This window comes from Lepeophtheirus salmonis, chromosome 10 (assembly GCF_016086655.4).
Source record: "Lepeophtheirus salmonis chromosome 10, UVic_Lsal_1.4, whole genome shotgun sequence".
Lineage (NCBI taxonomy): Eukaryota > Metazoa > Arthropoda > Copepoda > Siphonostomatoida > Caligidae > Lepeophtheirus > Lepeophtheirus salmonis.
This window is the reverse complement of record NC_052140.2, coordinates 18,013,273-18,039,210: the sequence shown is the minus strand read 5'-3', so window position 1 is coordinate 18,039,210 and position 25,938 is coordinate 18,013,273. Positions and strand designations below refer to the sequence as shown.

At 30.8% G+C, this 25,938-nt stretch overlaps 1 protein-coding gene across 1 annotated transcript; it reads left to right on the top strand.

Moving 5' to 3' along the window:
• Positions 1–270: 270 nt before the first annotated feature.
• Positions 271–25,340, top strand: LOC121125726 (U-scoloptoxin(11)-Sm5a). The gene is made up of 5 exons (XM_040720922.2): positions 271–513; positions 20,063–20,218; positions 23,251–23,463; positions 24,485–24,631; positions 25,143–25,340. The coding sequence occupies exons 1-5, from the start codon at positions 412–414 to the stop codon at positions 25,176–25,178; spliced, it is 654 nt and encodes a 217-aa protein (XP_040576856.1). The 5' UTR covers positions 271–411; the 3' UTR covers positions 25,179–25,340.
• The last annotated feature ends 598 nt before the right edge of the window (positions 25,341–25,938 follow it).

Genomic DNA, 25,938 nt, shown 5'->3' with positions numbered 1-25,938 from the left:
GGTTTATGTTTTTTTATTCTAATTTGCCATGGGTTTTGTCAACCCCTACCCACTCTTCCGTGGCAACGCCTTTATGTATAATTTTACTTCTTAGATATAGATATGTATTCATGAATGAATATCTATACGTATTTTTTTACTATTTTAAATGAGTGTTAAAAAATTTTTAATAGAAAATCAGTAATAAAGAGTTATATTCAAAAATTTACTTTTCAGATACTTTTTATTAAATATATATTGTTAAAAGTATGGTAGTTCTTATTCAATCTCTTCCTCTCTGCCCCCCCCCCCTTCCCACTCTATTTTCTGCGCATCAACATTAGAAGGAAGGAAGAAATAAACACATTTATGTCAATGCTTTCGAATAAATAAGAGACTAATTGAGTCTTGAACAACATTTACTTTCAAACCATGGTGGAGGGAAAATCAGTTGGGCTCTTTGTCAAATGGATCACTCTATCACACATTATCTGCTCGAATCCGTCATATGGATTTCCAAGGCATAAAAATACGGTATGAATAACTTCTTTTTTGGATACTCACTGAATAAAAAGGGTTTTTGTATACTTTATATATTTCAAGAATTTATAACTTTGACAAAAAAAAATTAGTTTAAACAACGAATAAATATTTTTTTGCACAATAAAAACCATTAATACAGCTAAAATGATTAATACACCGACGCATAAACAATCAATCAACACAAAAGCAAGCTCAAATGACTTTTCTAATGTTGAAATATGGATTGTGCTCTTTGATAAATTATCATCAATTTCTATCAGTAAACACTTTCTATAGTCTTTTGTAGATATTTTTAAGCAACAAAAAATCATTTTGAACAATGATAGAATTTGAAATATTATTATTTTTATTTGAAAGACGATATGGGGTCTAAATTCACTTCAATCAATTAAATAAAGTTTCCAAACTTTAGTTAACATTGTTGAGTGTATCAAATTAACCCACAAATATTAATACCATGCCTATTGCTGATAGAAATATGTTTATAAATTATTAGGTTGTATGTATAGAAAGGGTTTATCTTATATAGTGGTACACAAAAAAAAAAAAAAAATTTTTTTCCATTTTTCAAAAGTCAAATTTAAATGAAAGGTTTCATGAGGATATTTATGTGACAAAGTCAGCTGAAAATAGTTCTTGCTACAACTTTAATGCAATATGTGAGACTTCAGCTCTAATAATGGCCTCAATTCGAGGCCTAAGAATGACCAAAGACCTTGACAATATTGTCAGACTCGGTCTTGGTCCACTACTTCATGATGGAAGCCTTTAGAGACTGAACAATCCTCTCAAGAGTAGCACATAGCCACTCCACTAGACACTTTCAGATAGAGTATTCGAAGGTGTTCGCGTCTAAAGATGAGGGCAGCTACATGTTGAGGTCCCAAAAGTCCAGATAGTTGTCTCTCAAGAAGTCATGGGTCTAAGCGGAGCAATGACATGGGGCTTCGTCTTGAGTAAATCCAAAGTTGTCCCTAAACTTTTTTCTGGCCCAAATCAGCACTTTATTATCCAGAAGCTTAATGGAAGGATCTGCATTGAGCAGCTCCTTTCTCTTCCCAAAAATGGAAGGGCAGACTTTGCCTATGCTTGCTACTAGAACGTTTGTTCTGAAGACATGTCTCACTGAAGCTGAAACATTGTTTGGACGTTTGGTTGTAATGTAGTGGCTGTTTTTTTAAATCACAGTGGCATTAATGGTAAATTTTTTTCATCAGAAAAGATAAAAACGATGCCGGAATTTTGATGACCTTAAAAAAATTAAGATTATTTATTGCCCTTTCCAACTCTCTCAGCTCCTCTGTTCAGAGATCAGATGTCTAGCTGTCCTCATACGTGATTTTATACCAATGTCATTCCCAATTGAAAATAATGACATGTGTACCAAGAGATAAAATTAATTCTTGTACATTTGTAAATAAATCAATTGAAAAATAAAAAATCACTCTCTTGATTTTTATTCAAAACGTTTTTTTTTTTTTTTTTTTTTTTTGCTAATTACTTCCCACAAACTAAATTTATTCTTAACATTCAGTTACTTATCATTTGTACGAATCATAATCATCTTCCCCACCAGTATCTACAAAATAGACTTTTACCTTCTTTTTTTTTTTGAGACATCATGATCTAGTTTCTAGTCGGAATATATGTGGGAATATAAACACTTTATTCATACTTTGATAGCAACTAAGATTTATTATGGGAAACTTATGAATGAAAAGTATTTTAAGATGTACTAAATACGATTCAAGGCCCCTTATCAACGAATATATGTACATATATATATATAGTATCATGTTCTGATTTTTGTTCAACACTAGAACAACGGAGGTATATCATCTCCTTTCGCAGACTGTGAATATCAAAAATGCCCCTTTTTCAAAAAAATGTAAACTATCAAATTTACCTACAAAGTTTTTTCAATATTTAAAAAAGGAATCATGAAATTTAAAAACATATTTTTAACAAATAATATTGTTTTTATATAGCAAAGTTTTGGGTAAAGAAGAGTCATTTTCTCGGGCATGTCCTCTTTTCCTGTCCGAAGAGTTCAGATATTTTTTTATTAATTCATGAGTTTCTGTCGGTTTACAAGACTTAAAAAGAGGAGATATTAATGTGTTTGTCTTCTTAATTCTATTAATAATATGGATTTTCTAAAATAATATTAAATAAAATACAATTTAAAAATATGGAATGATCTAAATCAATTTTTTTAATTAAAATATAATATGAAATTTTTACTCATTTCAAAATACCCTTCTGGGCCAAAGGTACTTTTTTGGTAATCATAAAGTAATGTCAAAAGGTTGTGAATTTGGTAAAACTGGATATTTTTTATTTTCATTTTATCTCTTCAACCAGAAAATAACCATCAAACGTCGAAAAAAATGGTTGTTCATGGATGCGTTTTGATTTAAAAATCTGTAAAATATCGAGAAAATTTTATCTATGTTTTTTATTCCTTAATTTCCAGGGTTGATTTGTGTCTATTTAAGCAATATCCAGTGAAACCTAATTCCCAACTTTTGCCATTATGGTACAAGCTTATAGGTAACCTAACTGATTATTGTGAACTTACGAAAATGGGGTAACCATGGCCCTTGTTAATCCCTGGTGTGTTGATCCCACAATGCAAGTGTTACCTTGCTAAAAAGTATTTTAAAAAATTGAAGTCCAACATGTCTGAGTCAATTTTTGAACAAGTAAAAATTTATGAATGTATAGATGATTTTACTATCCTTTGTCTAAGGATAATTAAAAAAAATATATATGGGTACGAAACTTTGTCAAGACTTAGTGTTGATACTGTTAATAAAATCAAATTTGTTTTGAAAGGCAAGGGTTTAAACATTAGATAATATTTTACAGCAAAGTGAAAATGGTATTTAAAATGATGGTATTGTCGTTCTAAGAATCCCCGAGTAGACATAAATACCAAATATCAATCTTCTTAATTTCTTTACAAATGTAGAATATTGAATTACATACCTACTAGAGTTTATCATTTCCTAAAAATGTTTTTTTAAGTGATAATCCGAGAAACCAACTTTTAAATTTGTGAATCCAAGAAAAAATTCTTATTGGCAATAAGAAAGGACGAGGACTCAAAAAATTGAAAATTTTAAAAAGCCGTTTTAACTTCTCCATATTTTTATTTTTTGTCATTTTTATGGACGGGGACGAACAGAAGCACAGCTGGCCTTGATGAAGTCCGAGGACAAGTTGTTTCACTATTCAATGATCACTGCCTTTTTTGTATAACTGTTTATATTATAGCAAAAAACAAGAATAAATCATACATCACAACTTTAAAAATTAATTTTCAAAATTTTGTTACAATTTTCTTTTTCATAGTTGAATGGGTTTAACGATACAAGATTCCAGTAAAGTTAAAGTTAATGTTCTAAACTCAATTTGTATTCTTAAAATTAATGAATATTATTCATTTTGTACTCATAGATCCATAATATATATATTTTTTATAAATTAAAAATCACAGTAAAGTAGCCTCTACGATATACCACAACAATTCGTGATGTTACAATAAATATTTCTGATAATTAAATGTTGATAAATAGTTGTTCACTCACATGAAGATATTGGAGCCTTTGTTAGTAAACATCTAACTTCGTAAAAAGTTATCTGGTACCCTGGAAGTTGTAATTAATTTTTATTAAGACAAACGTGGAAAATACCCTATTTGCTGTGTAGTAGAGACCGCCAGTCCATAATGTCAAGGAAAGAGAAATACGTTGAAGGAGTTTAAAATATTGTAAAGCTGTATAGAAGTGTTTTCAGATATTTATAATATCTAGTATTTTTTCATATAGTTGGAAACAATAATAGTTTTTCTCTAACTAAAAATTTAAAGTTTGTTTAATCAAAATGATTTTATGGAATATGAATTGTTAAAGTGTTCAGGCTCAATCGGTTCTCTCCTATATACAGTCTGTATCGTTGTTATCAAATTTTCCTGAACTCAATTTATCAATATTCTCAACAAATACAAGTATAAAGATAATAAGACTTTTTGTATATTAAATTAAATATCAAAGTAGCCACCTTTGGCCTTCCGCATTGCCTTGATTATAGGCCTGAAGGACTTACAGGTCTTCTACAAACCAGTCTACTATTTCTCCACAGAGCCCTTTAGGACACCAACATGGGATGTGGCACAAACCTTCCTCTTGATGGCACTCCAGACCTCATAGTCAAGAGGCTTGTAGTATGGTGAGGTCGGAGGGCACGTTGACAAGAACTTACAGGCGCCAGTTTTCTTTATAACCCTTTTGAGTTGTTATTTTTTTGTCGTTCATCTCAGTTGTCCTTGGTCGCATGATGAAATTTATTTTACAACAATTGTTTGTTTTTATTGCTCAGCAAGTTGGCATTACGGGAAATTGGTTTATTATTTAGTAAGTCAATGAAATTTTTCCAAAGTTTATTCACGATTCGCTGGGATACGCTGTCTATTAGAGTGATCAATATATTTCCTAAACTTACCAAAGCCTTTTTAAAGAAAAGTTTGATTTTGTGAGAATACATTGATTTCCGATTATTAATTGATGTGAGACAGCAAGTTCTCATTTTCAACTCGTCAAATAAATCACCACATAACTAAAGAAATTTGTGAGTTTTGGTTAATAGTCTTGTTTCAATTGAATCTAAATCCTACAAACTGCTATTTTATTAATGCACTTTCAAATTCAATGATTGAGTTTTTGATTATGTGTGATTTATTGAGTTGTTATTGAGTTTGTTATTGTTATGCATAGGAGCTTTGTTTTGTATATATCGAAAATCAATAGTATGAATAGAAATATGTCATTTAATTATGTCGATAAATAATTGAAGTTGTCAAAACACGTTTTAATAATGTATTTATTATAAAAATTCAATAATTTATTTTAACATTCAAAATATTTTTATTTCAATTTTAATTATTAGACTTGAGCTATTTTGTACATACAATAAACAAGAAAGCTATGATTTTACGTGATTTTTTCACTATATTTAATATATTCACAAAATGAAAATATCATATTTTAACAATAAATTAAGTTTTAACTTAAGGGGTAAATCAAAGTACTTGAAAATTGATCCGACGAATGACTTATTTATATTGATACTGCGTGGTAACTTGATTTTTTAGATTTCAATTCAAACTCAAATTCCAAAAAAATATTTATTCAAAATACGCCTCTTATATTTTTATCCAATTCTTTCACCATTAACTGTGACTATACCAATAATCCATTTTCGTAAAGCAATGAAATTTTTGTGTAGATAGTCCGGATTCATTTTAATCTAGGCCTTATTTACAGCTGCCTTCATAGCCAACACACTCCCGTGTCGCTTCTTACATGCCTCTAAAAAAAGAAAGTCAAGCGGATTCGCATCTGGGATGTAGGGTGCCCCCCAAGAGATTGGTTTGTTTTGCCAATAATAATTATTTTTACTCGAGTAGCTATATAAAAAGGAAACAATTTGTCTTGAAGAACTTCAATGTGAACATTAAGATTACCCCTGTAGCTTCCAGAGAAGCAAATGAGGGGTACCACGGTCCATGACCTTATTTGATGTCATAAAGTCGAAAGAGATAGATAATGGAGGATTTTGGGTGAATCATAATCTTTTTCCTATAATTTATTTCCTTAAAGCGTATAAAAGGGTCATGAAGACGGTTATACTTCAAAAGTATTTTCGTCTAAAAAAAATAATAAGTCTTCCAGCTATTGTTGACTTAAAGTTATTCAAAGGTCATTTTCAAAGTTGAAAATTGATTTGTTTCGTGTTATTGTTAAGGATAGGTCTCTCCGACATTACCAAGGACTTACCAATGAGTTTTGCAAATGGTTTATTACCTTCAGTGTGAGAAAATTAGGTATTTTGACTTCATAATTTTTTTTTTTTAACAGAGCTATCTATTATTTGTAAAGTTACCATCATATTCCAACATATTTTTTACGTTGTTGTCTTACTGTACACTCCAATAAACTATGAAATTTCAGTTGTAGTGTGAGCCGCACAAATTAATATTAATATCTTACACCTTGTTTTCAGGTCTGATGACATAATTTTTTTATATATATGAAATATATGCCTTTGAAGTAAAACATTTAAAATTCGCAGAATTTAAAAAATATTGATCTTGTAAATTTCAAGTTTGACTCTGGTAAACTTTATTTCGCCTACAAAATGACAAAAATTTTGATAGGTGAAAAGCCTCTGACGACGTACGACGACATCCGTAACTACAACCAAGGACAACAGGGCCAAGAGAAGCCATAAATAGTTGATTTGGCGAAAACACAATGCTCGGTTTTGCTTCCGTCCTCCCAAGACAATTTCCCCCTCGACTATGCCATTTTGAGCGTAGTCGCAAAGAGAGCCTGTACTACCTTTTACCGAAATTTCGACGACATGAAGGCATTCACGATTTTACTTCGCACACATTATAAAATTGATGAAAGATCAATAATTTTATTTTAACGAGAAAAAAAAACCGTTTTAGCAAGAATATACTGACGTTACTTCAAAATTGTTGCTTCCAAAGATCTTATGAAGGTAGCGGAGGTTTAAGGGTTGGAGACGAAAGAGTTCAAACACTATATGAGGAGAAGTGTAGGTCTGAAATAATGATTTCAAAATTTAATAAATGATGTCATTAGTATAATAAACAAGATTTTATATTAATATTAGTAATGAGGCAGGGTATGAAATAAATTTTTTCCAATACGGTTGTAGGTGGTTTTATCAAAACCGTTTTGAACAAATATTACAATTAAAACCACTGTTTCAGACTTTGTGTCGAAATTAAGTTGATTTCAAATCGTAGATTGATTATTTTGATTTCATTTTTTTGAACTAATTTCTTCTCTAACCAGTTATACGAGTTGTATACTAAACTGTTTCAAAATTGCAGTCACAAGGGTACCAGATCAAATAAAGTCTTACAAAAATATTAAACTATATTCAACGTAAGTTTTAACGAGTTAAATTGTTTGCTACAAGGATCCTTCAACCCCAAGATTAATAGAAACTATTTTGATAGATCAATGCAGGCTTGTAACTTCAGTTACAAGTTGTGTTGTGTCAGTCTGTATATAGTAAAGATGGCTGCAGTTTCGTCCAGTTCACTCTTGGTCAAGTCAAATTCAGTCCTGCATATCAGTCCTAAAAACTACAAAGAGATGTCCTTGATTACGTCCCTCAAATGGTTTTCTTCTTTTTTTTTTAAATCTGTTTTAGTACTGACAGTCCGAAAGACCACTCCAAAAAAAATATAGGTTTGGCACAACATTGATCGAATCCAATTTGTAATATGTTGAAATATTATAATTACCTATATTTTTTATTTTATATGTCCTCTACTACAAGCAATAACATCCTTGACTAGCCGGTTAATAGATTAGCAACTCTTGACGATGAAAGTCGTGTCAAGGGCGTATCAAGCCGTCATGATGGGAGCTCAGAGCATCTCAAAATTTGGATGAGAGATAGGACAGACATTTTTCTGCAAGCCACCTCAAACTTCAATTGCTAGGGTGTTCAGGTCAGGTCAGGAGGAAGGTCACATAGAGGTAGGGCAGAAGTCAGCCATATTGTTGCTGCATTAGTTGTGATTTTTCTTGGATGTTAGGGATTGTAATTGATTCTTGATATTGAAAGCAGATCGGATTTAGATGCCAAAAGTATCTCCAGCCTTGTTGGGACTGACACTGGCACGAAGGAGATTGCTCAGAATTTTTTTTTCCTCCGACATTTTTATACCTACAGACATGGAATAAAACAAAACTTTTTTTTTGTTTAAGTGCCACAACACTAATTACATGGTAGTATTTTAGTTTTTTTGCCAATAAAGTTTGTAGTTGAGTTACTTAATGAGCTAAATCTATCACAGAAAACTGTTTTAAAATACAAATTTGTCAAAATTATATACGTATGCTTTCAGCGTTAAGGTCAATTTAAGAAAATTTAAATAAATACCAATTCAAGATATTGATAGAATAATTATTGATGTACTCATAAGAGTATTTGTCTTTTTCAGATTTCTAATAAAAACCATTTATTCACTTTGAGTACGGAATCATTTCCATTTTTCAATTCAATAATCAGGCATAAAAGATATAATAAATTGTTCAAAAGTGCTTGAATGCCATTTTCATACCTTACCATGCTCAAATCTTGAAAAATATTATTTATCCTTCTTAGCTTTAATTAACTCTAATAATAACGAGATGATGTCCTCCATTTAAAAATCAATTTGGATTTGCATTGTAAAACAATATATTCTTCACATACTGGTTTGTCAATTGCAATCTTACTAATTCAAAAATTAAGGAAGGTTGAGTGATTGAAATTGATACATATTTGGATATATTAAAGCATAAGCAATTAGTTACAAAAGAAAACAAAAACAAGAACAGAGCTCTTTATCTTATGTACAAGTCAAGAAAATTATACTTGAACGTGATCGACAAATTTCCATTCTTGCACTCCAAGCAGTTGGGTGTTGGGTCCAGTGCCCCCGTCTACGACGTCAACAAGTCCGAAACGTTGGAGACAAAGAAGGGCTCTGTCAAAAAAGCCAAACTAGACCCGTAGGAGTTAAAGATAACAGACCATGACAATTCCCTCAAGTTAATGAAGGCTCATGTCAGATATATCAGGGTTTCGCAGCACACTTTTCAGAGAACTATCAAATAAGTGGATGGAAAGAACTCTCTGAAGGAGGAGAGGCCACTTTCGACACATGCAATGAAATAATTCCATCTCCTTTGTTGCAAGACTCTTTTGAATGTGACTTTTGAGTTATTTTGAACTATTTTTTAACCTTTTGGCCCACTACAGCCCTGATGCCAAACACCTCAACTACACCTTCGGGTTACTTGTCCAGGGAATAGACTGCAGTACCCTTCATCCAAACACCAAGGCCCTCAGAGCCACTTTCAGTCAGTACTGGGACTCTATGACCGAATACTATATCCGCAGTCTTTGTCAGTTCTTCAGCCGCCACCTGAAAGCCAAAATTGCCTTTATGTTTAAGATAGCTCAGGCACACGTACCTTTATACTATTAATTTTCTTGAAATGATATTGTTAACTAATAAATGATATCTTGTTGAAGTTTCAAATTCAAAGTGTTCAGATTTTAACGGACCACTCGGTATAAAACACTTGAAACTTTATCTATCTGACGTCATGGCAACGATGTTCACAGATTGAAAAAAAAACACATTATACCATTATCAATGTACCTCTTAATATGGTCTAAAACATTCTAGATCTTTTTTTTTGGGGGATTGATGGTAAACCAAACATATTTAAAGAAACAAATTAGTTCGGTCCAACAATAATTACAATGGTCAAAGATAAGATCTGTCTATGATTGGCAGACCAAAGATACACATGGATGCATATCTTGAATGATGAAGAAAATTGATACAACATAAATGCACATGTTCATTTGCTTCATCAATTTATGAAAGACAAATTATCTCTTTATCTGTACTATTCGTATGAAATTATACATTCTAGGGATCATTAACACATTAGTAGTTACGCATTTGAATTTGGAAGGTTTAATTGATTCTTATTATAGAAATATTACTGGAAAAAATATTTTCAGTTTCACTCCTTTTAGGTGTTTGACAAGGTTTGACTTGAGAATGAAAAATCTTTAATTTAAAGGGACATTCACAATCATGTGGCCACTTAGAAAGGGGTAGTTCTCCCTAAGCCTACATTTATCTTTGTTGGGAGGGGGCGAGCTTAAAACCACGTATAAAACCAAACAGTCATCCAAAATTTTGCATAATATACTGTTAATTAATGTTAATTTAAAAAAATAGTTCCAGCCAAGTATTTCATTGGTTTAATCCATAATTCAAATGGTGTGGGGGGGTTCTTAGCACTGGGGTACAGTAAAGATAAATTTGTAATCCGAAATCCGAGAGACAAACCATCTTCTGGTATTTAGATGGATCTCAAAAAAGATCCCACGGATTTACAGGATCTTAACAAACTTATCACCTCACTTCACCTTTCCCCTCCCACACTTTTTTTGGGGGGAGTGTTTTTTTGACAAATCTTTGACAATTAAAAAAAAATACTTTTGTACTTGGATACCTTAATATTTTATAGGTAGTACGCTATGGAAAATGTTTGAGATTCACTTCTTACGGTTCATCGTCTAAAAGATGGTAAAAACCACAGAGGAATGTAAAAAAGGTTTGAGGAGAGGCCATTCTTGACTCAAAAGCATATACAATTCCTTGGGGGAGCAGTGTAGGTGTCTAGTTCATGGCCTCGAAATTATTTTTTGGTCACTCAACCTACTTTACTACAGCATTTGGTAGCAAAGAGAGTCCAAAGTTTGTCGATTTCACCAGAGCAGAATTGTTGATCTCAAGTCTTGTGTGAATATGGAGTGCAAGAAGATAGGCTGCATCTACAGCTCACACATCATCTATGACGGGCAAGCTCACAAATAGTGTTCCTTTATATACATTGAATAAATCTCACTTTGATGTCTACCATATCCGAGTCATTTGGCTTCACTCAGCTTAAAAAGATGTCTAGTATGTAACAAGTTTGTGCAAGACTTATTAAATACCCAGTAAATGGTAAAAATATGAAGGTGGGCGGAAGCAAATTACAAAAATATTTATAATTATTTTATCTGTTGGCAGATTATTATAATTAAACATTCAGTTAAAACATCAAAAACAAACACATACGCGTTGTTTGTTACATAAATTTAATCAAGCAAATAGTTCTATAGGAGAATGCATGGAAACATCAGCTGTAAATACGTCATTCAAATAAAAGAAAATACTTGTTTGATTATGTGCATACATATGTATATAAAATATTACTCTCATGTTAGTTCATTAATTTAATCTAAAATTGGGTATTTCATTCAATATTTTAGATAATATAATTATTGATCAAATTCATGTTTTTCTATTGCAAATGCTTCAATAATCTTTGATTTAGTGCTTGTATTAAAGGATTTATTCTTATTTTAATTATAGAACTCAAAATTTCACTAGATTCCTTTCTGAAAGCTTTAAAATAAACGTAACATAAAGATATTTGAAATTAAGTGCTAATTTTATTAACATCCACTTTATATTAAAGAGATTGAGGTCATAATTATGTATCTCTTTATATTATGTTAATCAAGTAATAGCAGAAAAGCATCAGCGATTCTGCAATCTGTTACTTTGATACTGTTTTATGTGTGTAAGTATCCCGGTATTCCTATAACAGTGGTATAGCGAATAATACTAATATGGACTACCCTAATTAAATATTTGTTTGAACCATAGATAATATAATAATTTTCGAAAGATCATTATTGAGTCTTTTGAAATTAAATCCAGATTTTAAAGTATTCCACTAATTTTATTTTTATTTATTGATTCAAATCATTACGTTACATTTGATGAATGGCAAATGATCAAAAACTATATTCCAGCATATGTATAAATTGCGAATGCCAAAGATGGATTATGAAATATTTATATTATGTGTGTACACGCAATTTATTTCTAAGAACTTAACATAATATAGTGAAAAAACCACGGCAACGCAACCTTTCAAAATGAAGAGATTATGGGATTTAATTGTTTTATTGTTGGGGGAGAAAAAAAATTCCTTGTTAGTAATTTTCGTGCTTCCTGAACCTAATTTACCTATCATATTAAGTTAATTAAAAATTTGTAGAGTTTCTTTGCTTAATTTAGACAATAAAATTAACAGAGTTAGGAAGTTCCGATTTAAATGGTTCCAAACGGTTATTTGTCTAATCTTAAGTTGCTGGGCAATGGAATTAGTTCTCAAATGCTAGTCCAAATCAACAATTTCCATTATTTGATCGACATTTTCGACATCTATATTAACAGAACATGATCGTTGTAACCATCGCTTTGCTATTGAATTCGATATTGTATCGGATCCATAAACAGAACAAAAAAAAATGCTATCTGCTCCGCCTTTTCACTTTGCCTGTATTGATGTACAAAGAATTATCAAATTTTCTCTTATTTTACTTCTATTTTGAAACGCTGGAGCACCCAATTGTCTTCACCAAACATAAAACTGTATATAAACTTTTTTAAGTTTACGCTTAACTTTTAACCATCCTTTAAGTTTTTTCATGTACTTTATTAATTGTAAAATATAGTAAAACATCCAGCAAAAAAATGCTTGACCTAATATTTTCACTCCTTTAAACTACATTTTAAATAAAAAAACTTATCGATTTTGATAGGTAGATTTGTCGAAGTATGAACATTTAGTAGAGATAAATTATTATTACACGTATTATGAGTACACATATGATAGATGAAGTAACCTTACTTGAGAAGGTGATATTCAAACTCTAAGGTATGATTTATGTGATAACTATGAAGATTATTTTTGAGGCCATTTTATCTCCTCTGTCCATTTTTGGAAAAACAATATGTGATAGAAGTTTCTCCAAGATCTGAAGCCATTTTTACAAATTCGTCACCCAACTTATTTACATGAGGCAGTGCCTCATCTTCTAAATTCAAAATACAAGGTCGTAAAGGAAAATTAGGACTACCTTTAACTATATCTTGATAAATAAGGGAAGCAAGTGGAGGATTGAAACCTTATTTACGACTAAAAAAGAAAAAATCTTTTATATATATATAATAAACTGATCCCACCATATAGAAAATGTATTAATAATTCAACATATTAAAACTTATCATAATTAACGTGATATCACAAATTGGTATTAAAGATATACTAAATTTATCATTGATATCTAGACATGGAGATTGAATTACATATAAAATTATAGTAGTTAGTAAAACTTTGGAATTTATCATTCTATTTAGTATGTTTTTCTTTTCTTTTTTTGATACTTGAATATTTTATTTGTGTCCTAAATTCAATCAACATAAAAAAAATCTATGGAGAGGTTACGTGATATACATTAAAGTTATCTTACGTACTTTTTACATATTATTGTAATAATTTTAGTACCAATACATAATATAAAAAAAAAAAAAACACAATAGACCTAACACGACCTTAATATTTTAAACTCTCTATATATAAAATCCTTGAGGCCGGACATTCTCAAGACTTTGTCTGTCATTCGATTAACATATATTTTGGATAAAATTTTTGTTACTACAAAGTCTTCATTTAGGTGAATCATTGTTATGGGGGGTATAGCCACAAGCCAATCAGTATAGAATCAACAACAGATTCTACATTCAAATGATTGATAAATTTCAACTAAAGCAAATAACTCATTATTATTATTTTATTAATATTTCATGGCTACATTGACTCTTAAAATGCTAATGTGTTTGGCAAGAAAAAATAGCTGCAATATACCTTGTTTAAATGATCTCCAATTGATGAGTCAAGTAAAAATCTAAGTGTTAAACTAATTCAAAACTTATGGTTGCGGATACGGATATAGAAAAATCGGTATTAAATTGTAGAAACGTCAATGTTTCTATTTCTCAAACCTGTATGTGCTACGCAAATATTTTCCTTTCGTCATTCGATAAATGTTTTGCGTATCGAGTCATGACAAGATCATTGTATTTATTAGGATACCAATCAAATAATCTTAATATATTTTTTGTCGTTGAGAAAGAGAAGCAGCTTCATACATAAGGCATGCGTGCTCATCTTTTAAACCGGTGTACTCTTCTCCTTGAGAGCTATTAAAGGAACCCTTCAAAGTCTCAGTGAACAGAAATGACTTTTTTAAACGAGCTTCCATGACACAATATGTAATGCAGCAGTGATCATGGAAATTCAATTTCTCTTCAACAACATGATCCCATCCAGGTCCAAGTTTAACGAGGGTGTGATAAATATTTGAGTTAAGTATATGTGCAGTTTAACTACTAATATTTATGTGTCAATATTTTTTACTATCATTTTGTACAATATTGTAACATGTTTTCAGTATTGCAAAAAGTTGAAAATACATTCGGATTAAGAAAAGAAAAGTTATTAAATGAAAGAAAAAGTTGATCTAAAGCTATTTTGTAATAAATCTCGTTAAGAATTAAAATAACTTTATTGTTTATTATCATTGTTTAATGAATGTCTTAAGGAGTAAAATATTTTTTTTGGTGTATCTAATTTAACTCCTTTTTGTATTTCAAAAACTGTTCTACTTTAAAAATCACCCAATGTGTAATTAATAAGGGCAAAAAATGAAAAGCAAAATTAAAATATGTTCGAAGAACCAGAGGCCACAGATATTGTGGTAATGTAAAATAATAATTTCTTATTTTAATAAAATTATTCAGTACTATATTTTTTCAAAAAGTCAAAGAAAAATTGATCAAACAGCTTGTTTATTTGTTGATATTAAAAAATGACATGTTAGAAGAAAATTGTAAGCCATTAAAGATTACTGCTAATGTTAAATTATAAAAAAGTTAAGTTTAGCAACAGAAATTATTTATGTTTTTCAAAAATCCAAAAATATTAACCTAATTTACCTCAAGCAACAGCTGACATGACATCATTCAATAGCAGAATATAACTTTATATATTATTCATATGTCTCTTCAATATTCAATTGAAAAATTTTAGCAATATGATTGGTGTAGTGAAAAAAATCAATTATTTTTCCAATACATAGCTTTAGTAATGTGCATTTTGCGTTGCATAAGTGAAATTGGTTTACATTGATGCAGTTAAAAATATTATTTCCAACTAAAAAACTTTTTATTAATTGTTTGACTCAGTATTGTTTGAACGCACGTCAACGATGGATACAAACAAAAATTAACCCATATTTTACAGTTTTTCTACAAAGAAGTGCTGGTATTATTGCAACCAATCACATACATTTTGGTTTCGTTGATTATGTTTCTATAATTTTGATGTTAAAGATGCACAGCCATCTGGAAAAACAATAATCAAAAATAAGGATAAAATAATGGAAATCATCGACTGTCATATAACCTCTGTTTAAATTGCAAATGAGCTAAACATTAATGAAAAAAAAATACAACTAAATTATAAATACATTCGTCTTCACAATTTGAAGTAGCATCTAGATTTTGAAAAAAATATTAAATGATTCCCGAAGGGATCTTTATCAACGCCTAGGGGTCTATTTTAGTTATTGACTGTCAGGGGTCTCTGTTAGCTAAATAAAAACTTGGGGTCTACTTACGAAGTTACACAAAACACCAATTTTGCCTTCACAATTAAAGTAAAGAATTAATATTTCGCATATTTATGTATAAATATTAAGAAAGTGATTTAAATGACAAATTTATTTGTTGCTAGTGCCATTACCCAAAATTATTAGATGTCGAAGAACAGACAAACTTTACTTTAATAATATTGAAATTAACACCCCAACAAATCTGCGGTGTTAGAACTTATTTAAAAAAAACTTCCTTTCGTAATATAATCAGGTGATTTTTTAATATGAGTTGAATTCAGCGCCTTCAAGATCTCATTCATTTTGAGTTTCAGCAGAGTTTCATAGCTATACAAGTTCGATGCTACATAGAAAATGCTTGCAAGACTTAATGTTAATAAATTTTTATTTTTTACATCCAAAATATGAATCACATATACATAAGGGACCATTATATCCATTGCATCTTGTATAGAAGCTTGATGCTACATACCACTGACCCTTCAAAATTTTATAATATGAGTTTGATGTTATTCCTTCGATCAAAATGTATTTTTCCCAACATACAGATACACTTTGCTTTATTGATATAAATGTGTTATGTGTCGTCTGTTCTTTATAAAATTAATTTGATGAAGCAGAAAATGGAAAGGAGTGAATTTTCCCCGTTTCCCACAATTTCATCATTTAACGTCCAGGATTTGAAAGTATGGTTGACGCTCAACATTCAAATATTCTTTATAAACAAGGTTTGGTGATGTTTTGACTATTAACATAACCCACGAATGATCAACACAAGTATTTACTGTTGTTTTTTTTTAATAATGTATTGATACATTTTGCTATATTAGATCGGCAAATCAAGATTGCAGAAAGAGTTTCTTACATGAAATTTTTGCCTTCGATCAGTTTTAGTAGTTTTAAAGATACTTAAAAACAAAAAGAGGCAAATTTCTGGAAAGATAAATAATTTCTACTGTTCAAGAGAATTATATATTCTCCAAAGATATTATTTCTAAATTTATAGAAAAGTATTATAAGGATGATAAAGCCTGTGGTCCAGATGGAGTCTCAGGTAAAGTCGATGAAGTCATTTCGTATCTTTTAAAAATTGGACATTCTATGGAAAAGTTTGGACAACTACTCAAACCACAGACAAAAGGAAGAATTGTATTCATTCATAATAAGTTTGGTAAAATAATAGCCATTGGAGACCAATTACTGTTCTCAATTAATCATATAGGATTGTCTCTGGAGTATTGCAGATGCAACCAATTCTCAACAAAAAAATTGTGATTTAATGAAAAGGATTTTTAAAGAATAGGAAAATTTCCAATGTTTCACGCAATATTCAAGCTGCAATTGACACAGTGGAAAGTAGGAAGAAGTTTGGAGCAATAATAGGAATAGTCTTCTGCAGAGCTTTCGACTCTATTTCACATAGGCAAATTATTAGATCTGTAAAAAGTTTCTTCAGAGACATTTCTTTAACCCTGTACGTGCCTTACTATATAACAGTACTTTAACGATCTCATTGCATGGGCTAGAAAGCCAGCCAATCATCTTAGAAAAGAGCTGTTGTCAGGGATGCCCTCAGCTACACTTCTTTTCATAGCTGCAATTGAAGAACTCGTTTTAGGTGTTACAAAGAGATACAGAGCCCTTGGGATTAGCTTTGAGGGATCTCAGCATATTTTTGATTTGAATGTAGATGACGTAACTTAGCCGCAGAGGTGAATTCTGAGTCTTGGCTAATTGCCCGAATAAAAGTCTTACTGAACTTTTTTCGGAAGTTTCAAGAAAAAACAGGGTTGGCTGTGAATAAAAATAAGACCTCTATTTTACCTTTCGGCTCCTGGAAGCCCGGAGAAGATCTTAAAGTTGGAAGTTGTAAAGTTAAAAGAATGGTAGAAATTTTGGGTGTAAAATGGAATAACAGTGGTATTTATGAAGATAACTAGATTGAGATTCGGACCTTCGTCAACAAAAGGATTTCTTTTTGGAAAAGATTCAACCTTAAGAAAAGAGTTGACTTATATAACAATTTGGTAATACCTTTAATTTTATTTAAGGCTACAACAAGTCCGCAACTAGCAGAAAAAGTTATTTTAGAAGAAGACAAATGGTTGTATGGTTTGTTTATAAGAATTATATCGAAGCCATGAAAAGATAAAAATTTCATAAAAGTGGTGGAGTAGCCCAACTATCTCGTACTGTCCCAAAAAATTTACTCTAAAACTTTTGTGGATATTTCAAGAAATCCAGCAGTAGAATTGAGAAGAAGTATAACAAACCGATAACTGTACATTTGGCTTATGATGGGGACTAATCTGATCCCCAAACATTAATCCCTCCAGTTTGGGGATCAGCTCAGAGGATGCTCACCCTTGCATTTAGAAATGACTCAACCATCGATATAATTTGACAAAATATAAATAAAAAGTTATTTTTCTAGAAATTTAAATGACTCCTCAATTTTAAAATAACACGCAATCACACGAGATATTTTAACAGTTCATAATTTAAATTCGAAAGAATTACTAAACGATGGTAGAAGAAGATTTCCACATGTTAATTCTTCAAAATATTATTCAATTCCATGCCCGTGGCACGTTAAGGTGATTCCATTAAACTTTGATACAGCTGTGAATGGACTCTGAGAACTCCATATTAAGCTCTTAGGCCTCCCTATGGGTTGGAAAAGAAATAGTGTCTTCTCTGAGGGGTATAAATGATGATAGAAAGTTTGCCATCCAGTTACAAATCTCCACAGATTGTATTAAATATACTAGGCTCTACAAGGACTGTCGGAAACAATATAATAACACACTATATGCGTTTGTGCACTACCCTTCAATCTATATTATTAAATATTTTATATCCATAAATCTAAAAGGGGTGACGAATGGGGAAGAAAAATGAACTTTACAATTCTTAATTGTAAAGGCATCATCGCCAGCCAACTAACTATCAGCCTATTCGGGAGGATGAGTTGAGAGGTATCATCTTGACAGCTTCTCTCTCACAATGAAAATTCCTAAATTAGAATGTGAGTCATAGAATTTTGCTGGAGAAAAAATCCAGTACCTTTCATCAACTTCAAGTAATCATAGAAGTATTTCAAAAAAGGTGTTAAGAAATTATGACAAAAATTTATCATAATTGTCAATTCGAATGTTTACAGTTTTTTTTTTGAATTTTGATTTTTTTAATATTAGTTGAAGTTCTACCCTGGAGCATTACGTATAAGCTAATCTTTATTTATGCACTTTTTACGCAATTGTTCCGGTTTATTTATAAATGTATATTCTATATATGATATATAAACCAAATAAGGAATGTTGGGGAAAAAAACAACCTTTGAACGTCCACATTTGTAGCAAAATGCAAAATGAAGTTGGTGATCTCTTTTGAAGTCACGTTAGATGGAGAAATCTCATCATCACAACCACTGATTATATATCTAAACTTTTGCAAAAATAGAAGATCAGAATTTTGTAATTTAGTGCAAAAGTATTTCCCCTTTGTTATGAGATTCACGGGGGGAATATTCAACAGTTGGTCCACATTTCACCTTCTTCTAAAAGGCTATTGTCATAATCTGGGTACTTCACATATCCGACCATTTAATCATAAACTTGAATACATTATTGTTTTGAATAAATTTAGAAAACTTCCTCATTATTTTTAGTTGGAAGTCACTTTTTGTATTTTGTATATGACAATAAGGTCCTTACATGACTCCCCCTCCCCCTGAAAATTGCACCCCATCTTAGCCTGACCTGATTCAATAGAGACATCCATGTAAAGTATCAGACTCCTAGGTCAAGCGGTGTGGGCACCTTTAAAGAACATACACAAACTTTATTTAATATATATATAGAGAGAGAGATTATTAGTACAAAAAACTTATCAATTTTTATTTTAACTCTTCTGTAGCGGTATTTAAAATATAGAAGGATCTCGTTTCTTGAGCGAAAACATATCATATTCTACCCTCCAAAAACATAGCATAACAGCCAACTGATAATTTAAAAAAAAACTTTGATCAAAGCTCTTCTAAGGCTAACCCATATACACTGGCTTATTTTTACGTAATCAATGTAACTCCATCTGACCAATGAAAGGCACATTTAAAAAAACAGTAATTGATTAAGTATTTTTTTTCTTTTTATTTTAATTTTACCATAAAATAACATGACTAAAATTTTTTTTTAACATTTTATTCATGGTGTCTCAGCAGGTTATATAAATAAATGTATTTGGTTTGTTTTTTATGTCATCTGTTATAGAATAAACAACAAAAATTGTTAAAAAATTATACGTTGCATAATTATTAATCTTATTCTCTTTTTTTCTATTACAGCCAATTTGTTTAACTGGATCAATTTGCTCCTATATCCAAAAAAATGAATGGGGAACAAGCCAAGCAAAGATTTGTGATTGTAGAAATGTGCAGTGTTCTCCAGAATGGGATCCGTATGACGGACGATCCATAACACATAGCCTTCATCAGTATAAAGTAACTAATTTTACACATACATAGAGAGTCAATTTCATAAATCTGCACTAGTTTTAACCATATCTAATACTAAATCTAGAGCAAATTGCAAAGATTTATTTTTTGGACATGTATGATTAGGTATTTAAGAACATATTTGTTAAAATTAAAACAAAATTAACTTTTCCACTTTTACACATTCACCAACCCTGGGAATAGAAGGAAGAGTAGGAACATGGGTGAATAAGACATACTAGGGATTAATACAATACTGACAGATGTGATCCCACGAATACACACCTCGTCTTGTATCAGTGAGAAGTGTCCAATTGTATCCTCCGTGAGGTAAAAACTGTATGGCCTTCGCCTTTCGTAGACGGAGTAAGATTCTCTATATCGAAGAAAACGGGATAACCACGACCTGTTAGGCTAACATTGCCACCGATCTCACAGCTGGGAGGTAACGTTGTCTGGATTTCATTCTCGTCAACGATATTGTGTCTGACACAAACTATCAAAAGAGGATCCACAATGACCGAGGAAACAAAAGAGAAGTCGTGGAGGAATACGATAATTTTATATATTCTAAAAACCAGCAACTCTGACATTTACAAACCTGTCAGAGTATTTATAAAAAGAAATGGAGAAGTACTATCTCATAAATTAAATTAAAGTAATAAGTAAAAGTAGATAGGGGAAAGAGATCCATAGGATTTAGAGTAAATGGATAACACATAAAATTTATTTTAAGAGCATGCTTATAATCATTTAAAAGTCAAGATAGCAAGATCAGGCAAGAAGAAGATTTCCATCTTTGTTACTAGCTTAAAACATCACTATACAGTCACATCTTGGAATCAAAAAAACGTAATTAAGGAATTCAACTATCTCCAAAGCCATTAATTTTGACTTACATATAAACGAAGTCCTCATTAAAAAGTAAAATGTATGTTATCAGGTCATAAATGGTAAAACATTATGTAACAAATTAAGTTCAATGAAGGAAAAAGAACTTTCTTCAACTTGATCACATAACGTAGACCTCTGCTCTGAATTATCGCTCTGTAACTAAAGTTGAAAGTGATGGTTTTCAATTGTTCAAAACAATATTTTCTGTCAGTATCATCACCCTAAATGCCATTGGTTGTAGAAGCAGTGACACTGGCTCCTTTCTTTTTCGCTGATATAACATGCTGGGAAAAAGTAGTTTCGTATGTCCGCCCTTGTTTACATTGAATACATCTTCTTTATGATTGATCAGATCAGATCATACGATAAAGTGTTGTAAAGGTATGTTTTTTGGAGAGAATTGTGCTAGACCGGTTTTAGTCGTTAATTATTGTACGTCGAGTATGAAGGTCCCAAGGGAAGAAATTCGCCATTTATATTTTTGAAATTTTACTTCTTGAAAGGGAAAAACTCGCACAAACGTTCAAGAAAATTTCTATTGTATAAATGGTCGAAACTCTTTTGGTTTGTCCTTCACAACAGTGGCTAAAGCGATTTCGTTCTGCTAGTGAAAGTGAGCTATATAACACACACTAGCATGCCTCTTGTCGAAAATGTTCATAAATCAGGGAAAATACCAAGATAAACCGTCATGGTGATAGTTGTAGCATCGCCCAGGAGGGGAACATTCATCATATAACCGTTTTAAACCATTTACAGAAGGTTTGACATTTTAAAAAAAATCGACTATGAGAAGAATCTTGTTTTATCAAGACAACGCCGGGTCGAACACAATTGGATGACGCCCCAGAAGCATGGATGGGAATTTATTTATCATCCACCCAACAGTCCGGACCTGGCACCAAGTTACTACCCCCTAACCCTGTTTTTGATCACATATTAAATTTATGATTTCTGTAAGGATAATCAAATTCCAAAAATATATATTTTAAGATATATCGTTAATGCCCATGAGCTCTACAAATGTCTGGAATGGGACTATTATATATGTAGAAAATTTTAAGAACAAAACAAAGTGCCAGATTCTTAGTCGATATGTACAAATTTATGAAGATCCACCAAATCGTCAAACATTTTAAATTAAATATGAACATGTTTGAATTAAAATTGTTTTTTTGACTAATTGTTTCAATCTATGCATGCCATATAAAATACAATATACATATCAGATATGAGGGCAAGTACAATAGTGTTTTTATGTGATACAATTTAGTACTTATACCAGAGTAAATATGAATCAGAAATACTGATATCTTGTTTAAAAAGTAGTATTTAAGTTATTCTAAGTACTTACTACATTAAATTATATTAAATATTTCCCTAATTTAGTTTTAAAATATTTTAAAAACAACTAGTGTAAACAGGCTATCTCTAAGAGAGCCAATAAAAAATTAAGAAGATTGAATTATATTTTGTTTGTTTATGGGAAAATTCTAAACTAAAACAATCTTAAATATATATATATATATCTAATAGGTAAATTTCTATTTTAAAACCTCCACTTTTACAAATTTATATTGTTTTCTGTCCATTGGATGTAAAAATAATCAAACCTGCGCCCCCTTTTGACATTTTTTAAAATGCAAAAGGTAATTGACCATCTGTAAAAACTGATTTCGGTAAATATAAAACCTTTTATTCAAAAGTTTGAAGTTGTGATATAATTTATTGACAAAAATGATTGAAACAAACCTTTAAGTATATGTTGTTGTTGTTTTTTTGATCATTCTTGTATTTGGACTTCATTGAAGTGCTTTAAATGACTTCAAAACATTTTAAAAAAGAGCTAAATAATTGAATTTGTACTTAAAATTTCAATAAAGAACTGTAAATGGTCTAAGTACATTTTAATGTACTTGCCGCCATCCCTGGTACATATTGACTAAAAATCTACAATTTCTTAAGAATGATCCCACCGATAAAGTTGAGCATTTACACTTGGTGCCAGGACTGATATTGTTAAAAAAGTGATTGCATTATTTAATCCCTCTGTCGTTGTAAATACGTATTTAAAATAGTCTGGATTTATGTAATTTTCCCAATTAACTAAGTCTTTATATTACTCTTTCTATTCCCACTTATAGTACTGCAAGGACGCTCCTCCACCTGTACCAATATGCCACGGCTCTCTTCCTGCGTATACGAGTAATCATTATTATGACGAATATGGCTTAAAGGTTGCAATGAAGGATAACATTAATTGTCATTGCTCTAATGATGAAGAGTATGAAACGAAATATGAGTACTATAGAAAGCACAACGTCTACGTCGTCTCCATTTCATACTTTTGCAAACAGGTAAGCCTTATGTCAGGTTCAAAACCTCAAAGGTGTAATTTCTTCCATGTCAAACCGCCATGAAAAAAAAGCAAATTTTGAACTGATAATATTACAATTTGATTAAATTTATCAATCAAATAATCCGTTCCCAAAATTTTAGAGCCGTTTATTATTCCAGAAACATTTGTGTGTAGCAAATTTTAAACAGTCATATATTGTGAACCTATGACTCAATTTCCAAAAACAATGCATTTCTGAAAAGTACAAATATATATAAAAGTTTTTTTTCAATTTCATTCTATAATAACTCATTTTGAGGCCATGGCCTTATATAATGACCGATCATATTAAATTTGAGCCTGTTGATCAAGTTTAATATTGTTCTACAGTGGAGTTAATAAGTATTTTATCCTTTGCTCAATTTTTATAAGTTTGCCCACAGATAAAGATATTCAATTGGATTTAGGTCCGGAGACTGGCAAGGCCACTACATGGCCTTACTGTGATTCTTCTTGAGGCACTTCTTTGTTGAACTGGATGTGTGTTTTTGTCATTTTTGTGGCAAAAATCGTATTAAACGACCTATTTTTATTGCCCAGGGAAAAAACCAATGTCCCTTTGATGTTCTTTTGCCTTACCAGAAAAAACATTCCTAACACATAATGTTTTAACTCCCATATTTGACGTTTGGAATGGTATTCTTAGGGTGATAATTTGTATTTTTCATCCAACCATTTTTTTGATTTTGATAATTATAACCCCAAGAATGGTGAATCAAATACTTATACTGCAAATGTTATTTACAATATATTTCTAAGAGGATAACAAATTTTATTTCTGATATATTTTCATTTACATTAAAAATGGTTCCGGAGATATTTGAAAGCCTTTTGACGATTTGATGTGGAATTACCCAAAAATATCATGGAGTATTTCTGTATAATATCCATAGGTCAAATACTTTTTTATTACAAACCAACATTATCAAAAAGCTCATGTTTATATTGTTCTAACTAATATATTTATTTATTTATTTTAGTTAAACATATGTTCTGAAAATGAATACTGTCGGAGCAGAGTTGGAAGAACTTCAAAATACCTCACTGACACAAATTGCAAATGTCTCTTTAATTACCAATGTCCAGCAATCAAAGAAGCGGAAGCAGAGACGTTCATTCTTAACGGAGTAAATTAATTATACAGACCCTTAGTTTAAAACACAACAATTTATTTTCAGAAATATTATCCTTTTCAGACAAATTGCAAATAAGATTATTGAAAGGGACATTTTTTTTATTCGTTAGCAAAATAGCAATTTTTTGGGCGGGATTACTTTTTCCAGCCTGGTGTTGAACTTTACGCAGCAATTTTTCGCGAAGTTCAGCTCTAGGTTGCAAAAGTGAAAATCGCGGTATTCCACGGGTCCTTGATCGTGTATAGGACCCTCAATAGATTCCTCTTTAGACATCTGAAGCTTCTAAAATAGAGAAGGGAACAATAAGGTCTCTATTTACATATGATGACCTCAAAAACTGATCAAGATAAGATCCTATCTAAACCTGAAATTATTGTTTTTGCTTATATCATCCCAATACAGTTGTCCAATAAATTTTAAATAACGTTGTGTTTTAAACGGAAGGGCCTGTATATATCATACAAAAATATAAACATATAATAATGCTTTGATCAACTTTCAGATCAAAATACAAGGAGTTAAATGTCGGCTTCGATGACTTCAATTACAGATTGTTGGTATACAAGGATATTTGGAAAATATATCCTCATGGAATTTACAATGACATATAAGTGTACAAATCAACTTTGAAATATAGATTATATACATACACCTTGAGATCTCAAATACACAATAATAACTCTAAATATATAAATATAATTTCTGATATTTGAAATAAAAGTCAGAAAAAAAAGCAAAGTACCAAATGTTTTCGTCATTGGTTTTTAATAACTCCAGTACTCTCCAGTAGTCTTTGGAACTCCCCGTTAAATAAGCAAGGGTTGTGCCGTATTTCCTGGACAGAGCTTCTTAGTTCAAAGTAAAGAAATCACAATATATATCAGGTTTACAACGGCTCTCACGTCCCTTGCCTAAGCTTTATCGTAAATTAAGGGTCATATGTCAAAGAAAGTAACAAAATTATGGTCGTAAATGACTTAATCTCGAAATATATTGGAAGTTCCAAGTTTAAAAAAAAAAGCTTAAATTAAATAGAATTTATTTAACAAAAAATAAACCATCATATATTTATGTTAAATATACAAAATTAAACAATTAGAATCATATAACTAATAATAACAATAAATTACAAATATAAAATATTGATATAATAGATTGATCCAAATAATATTTTCTTGTTCTGACATTGGAATCCAGTTAAATATGTCATAACTTAAGGTTGCAAAACACAAACGAGACGTGGAGTTTAATGAAAAGATTATCACCCTTCTTCTTCATGTGGAAGTTACTATATACAA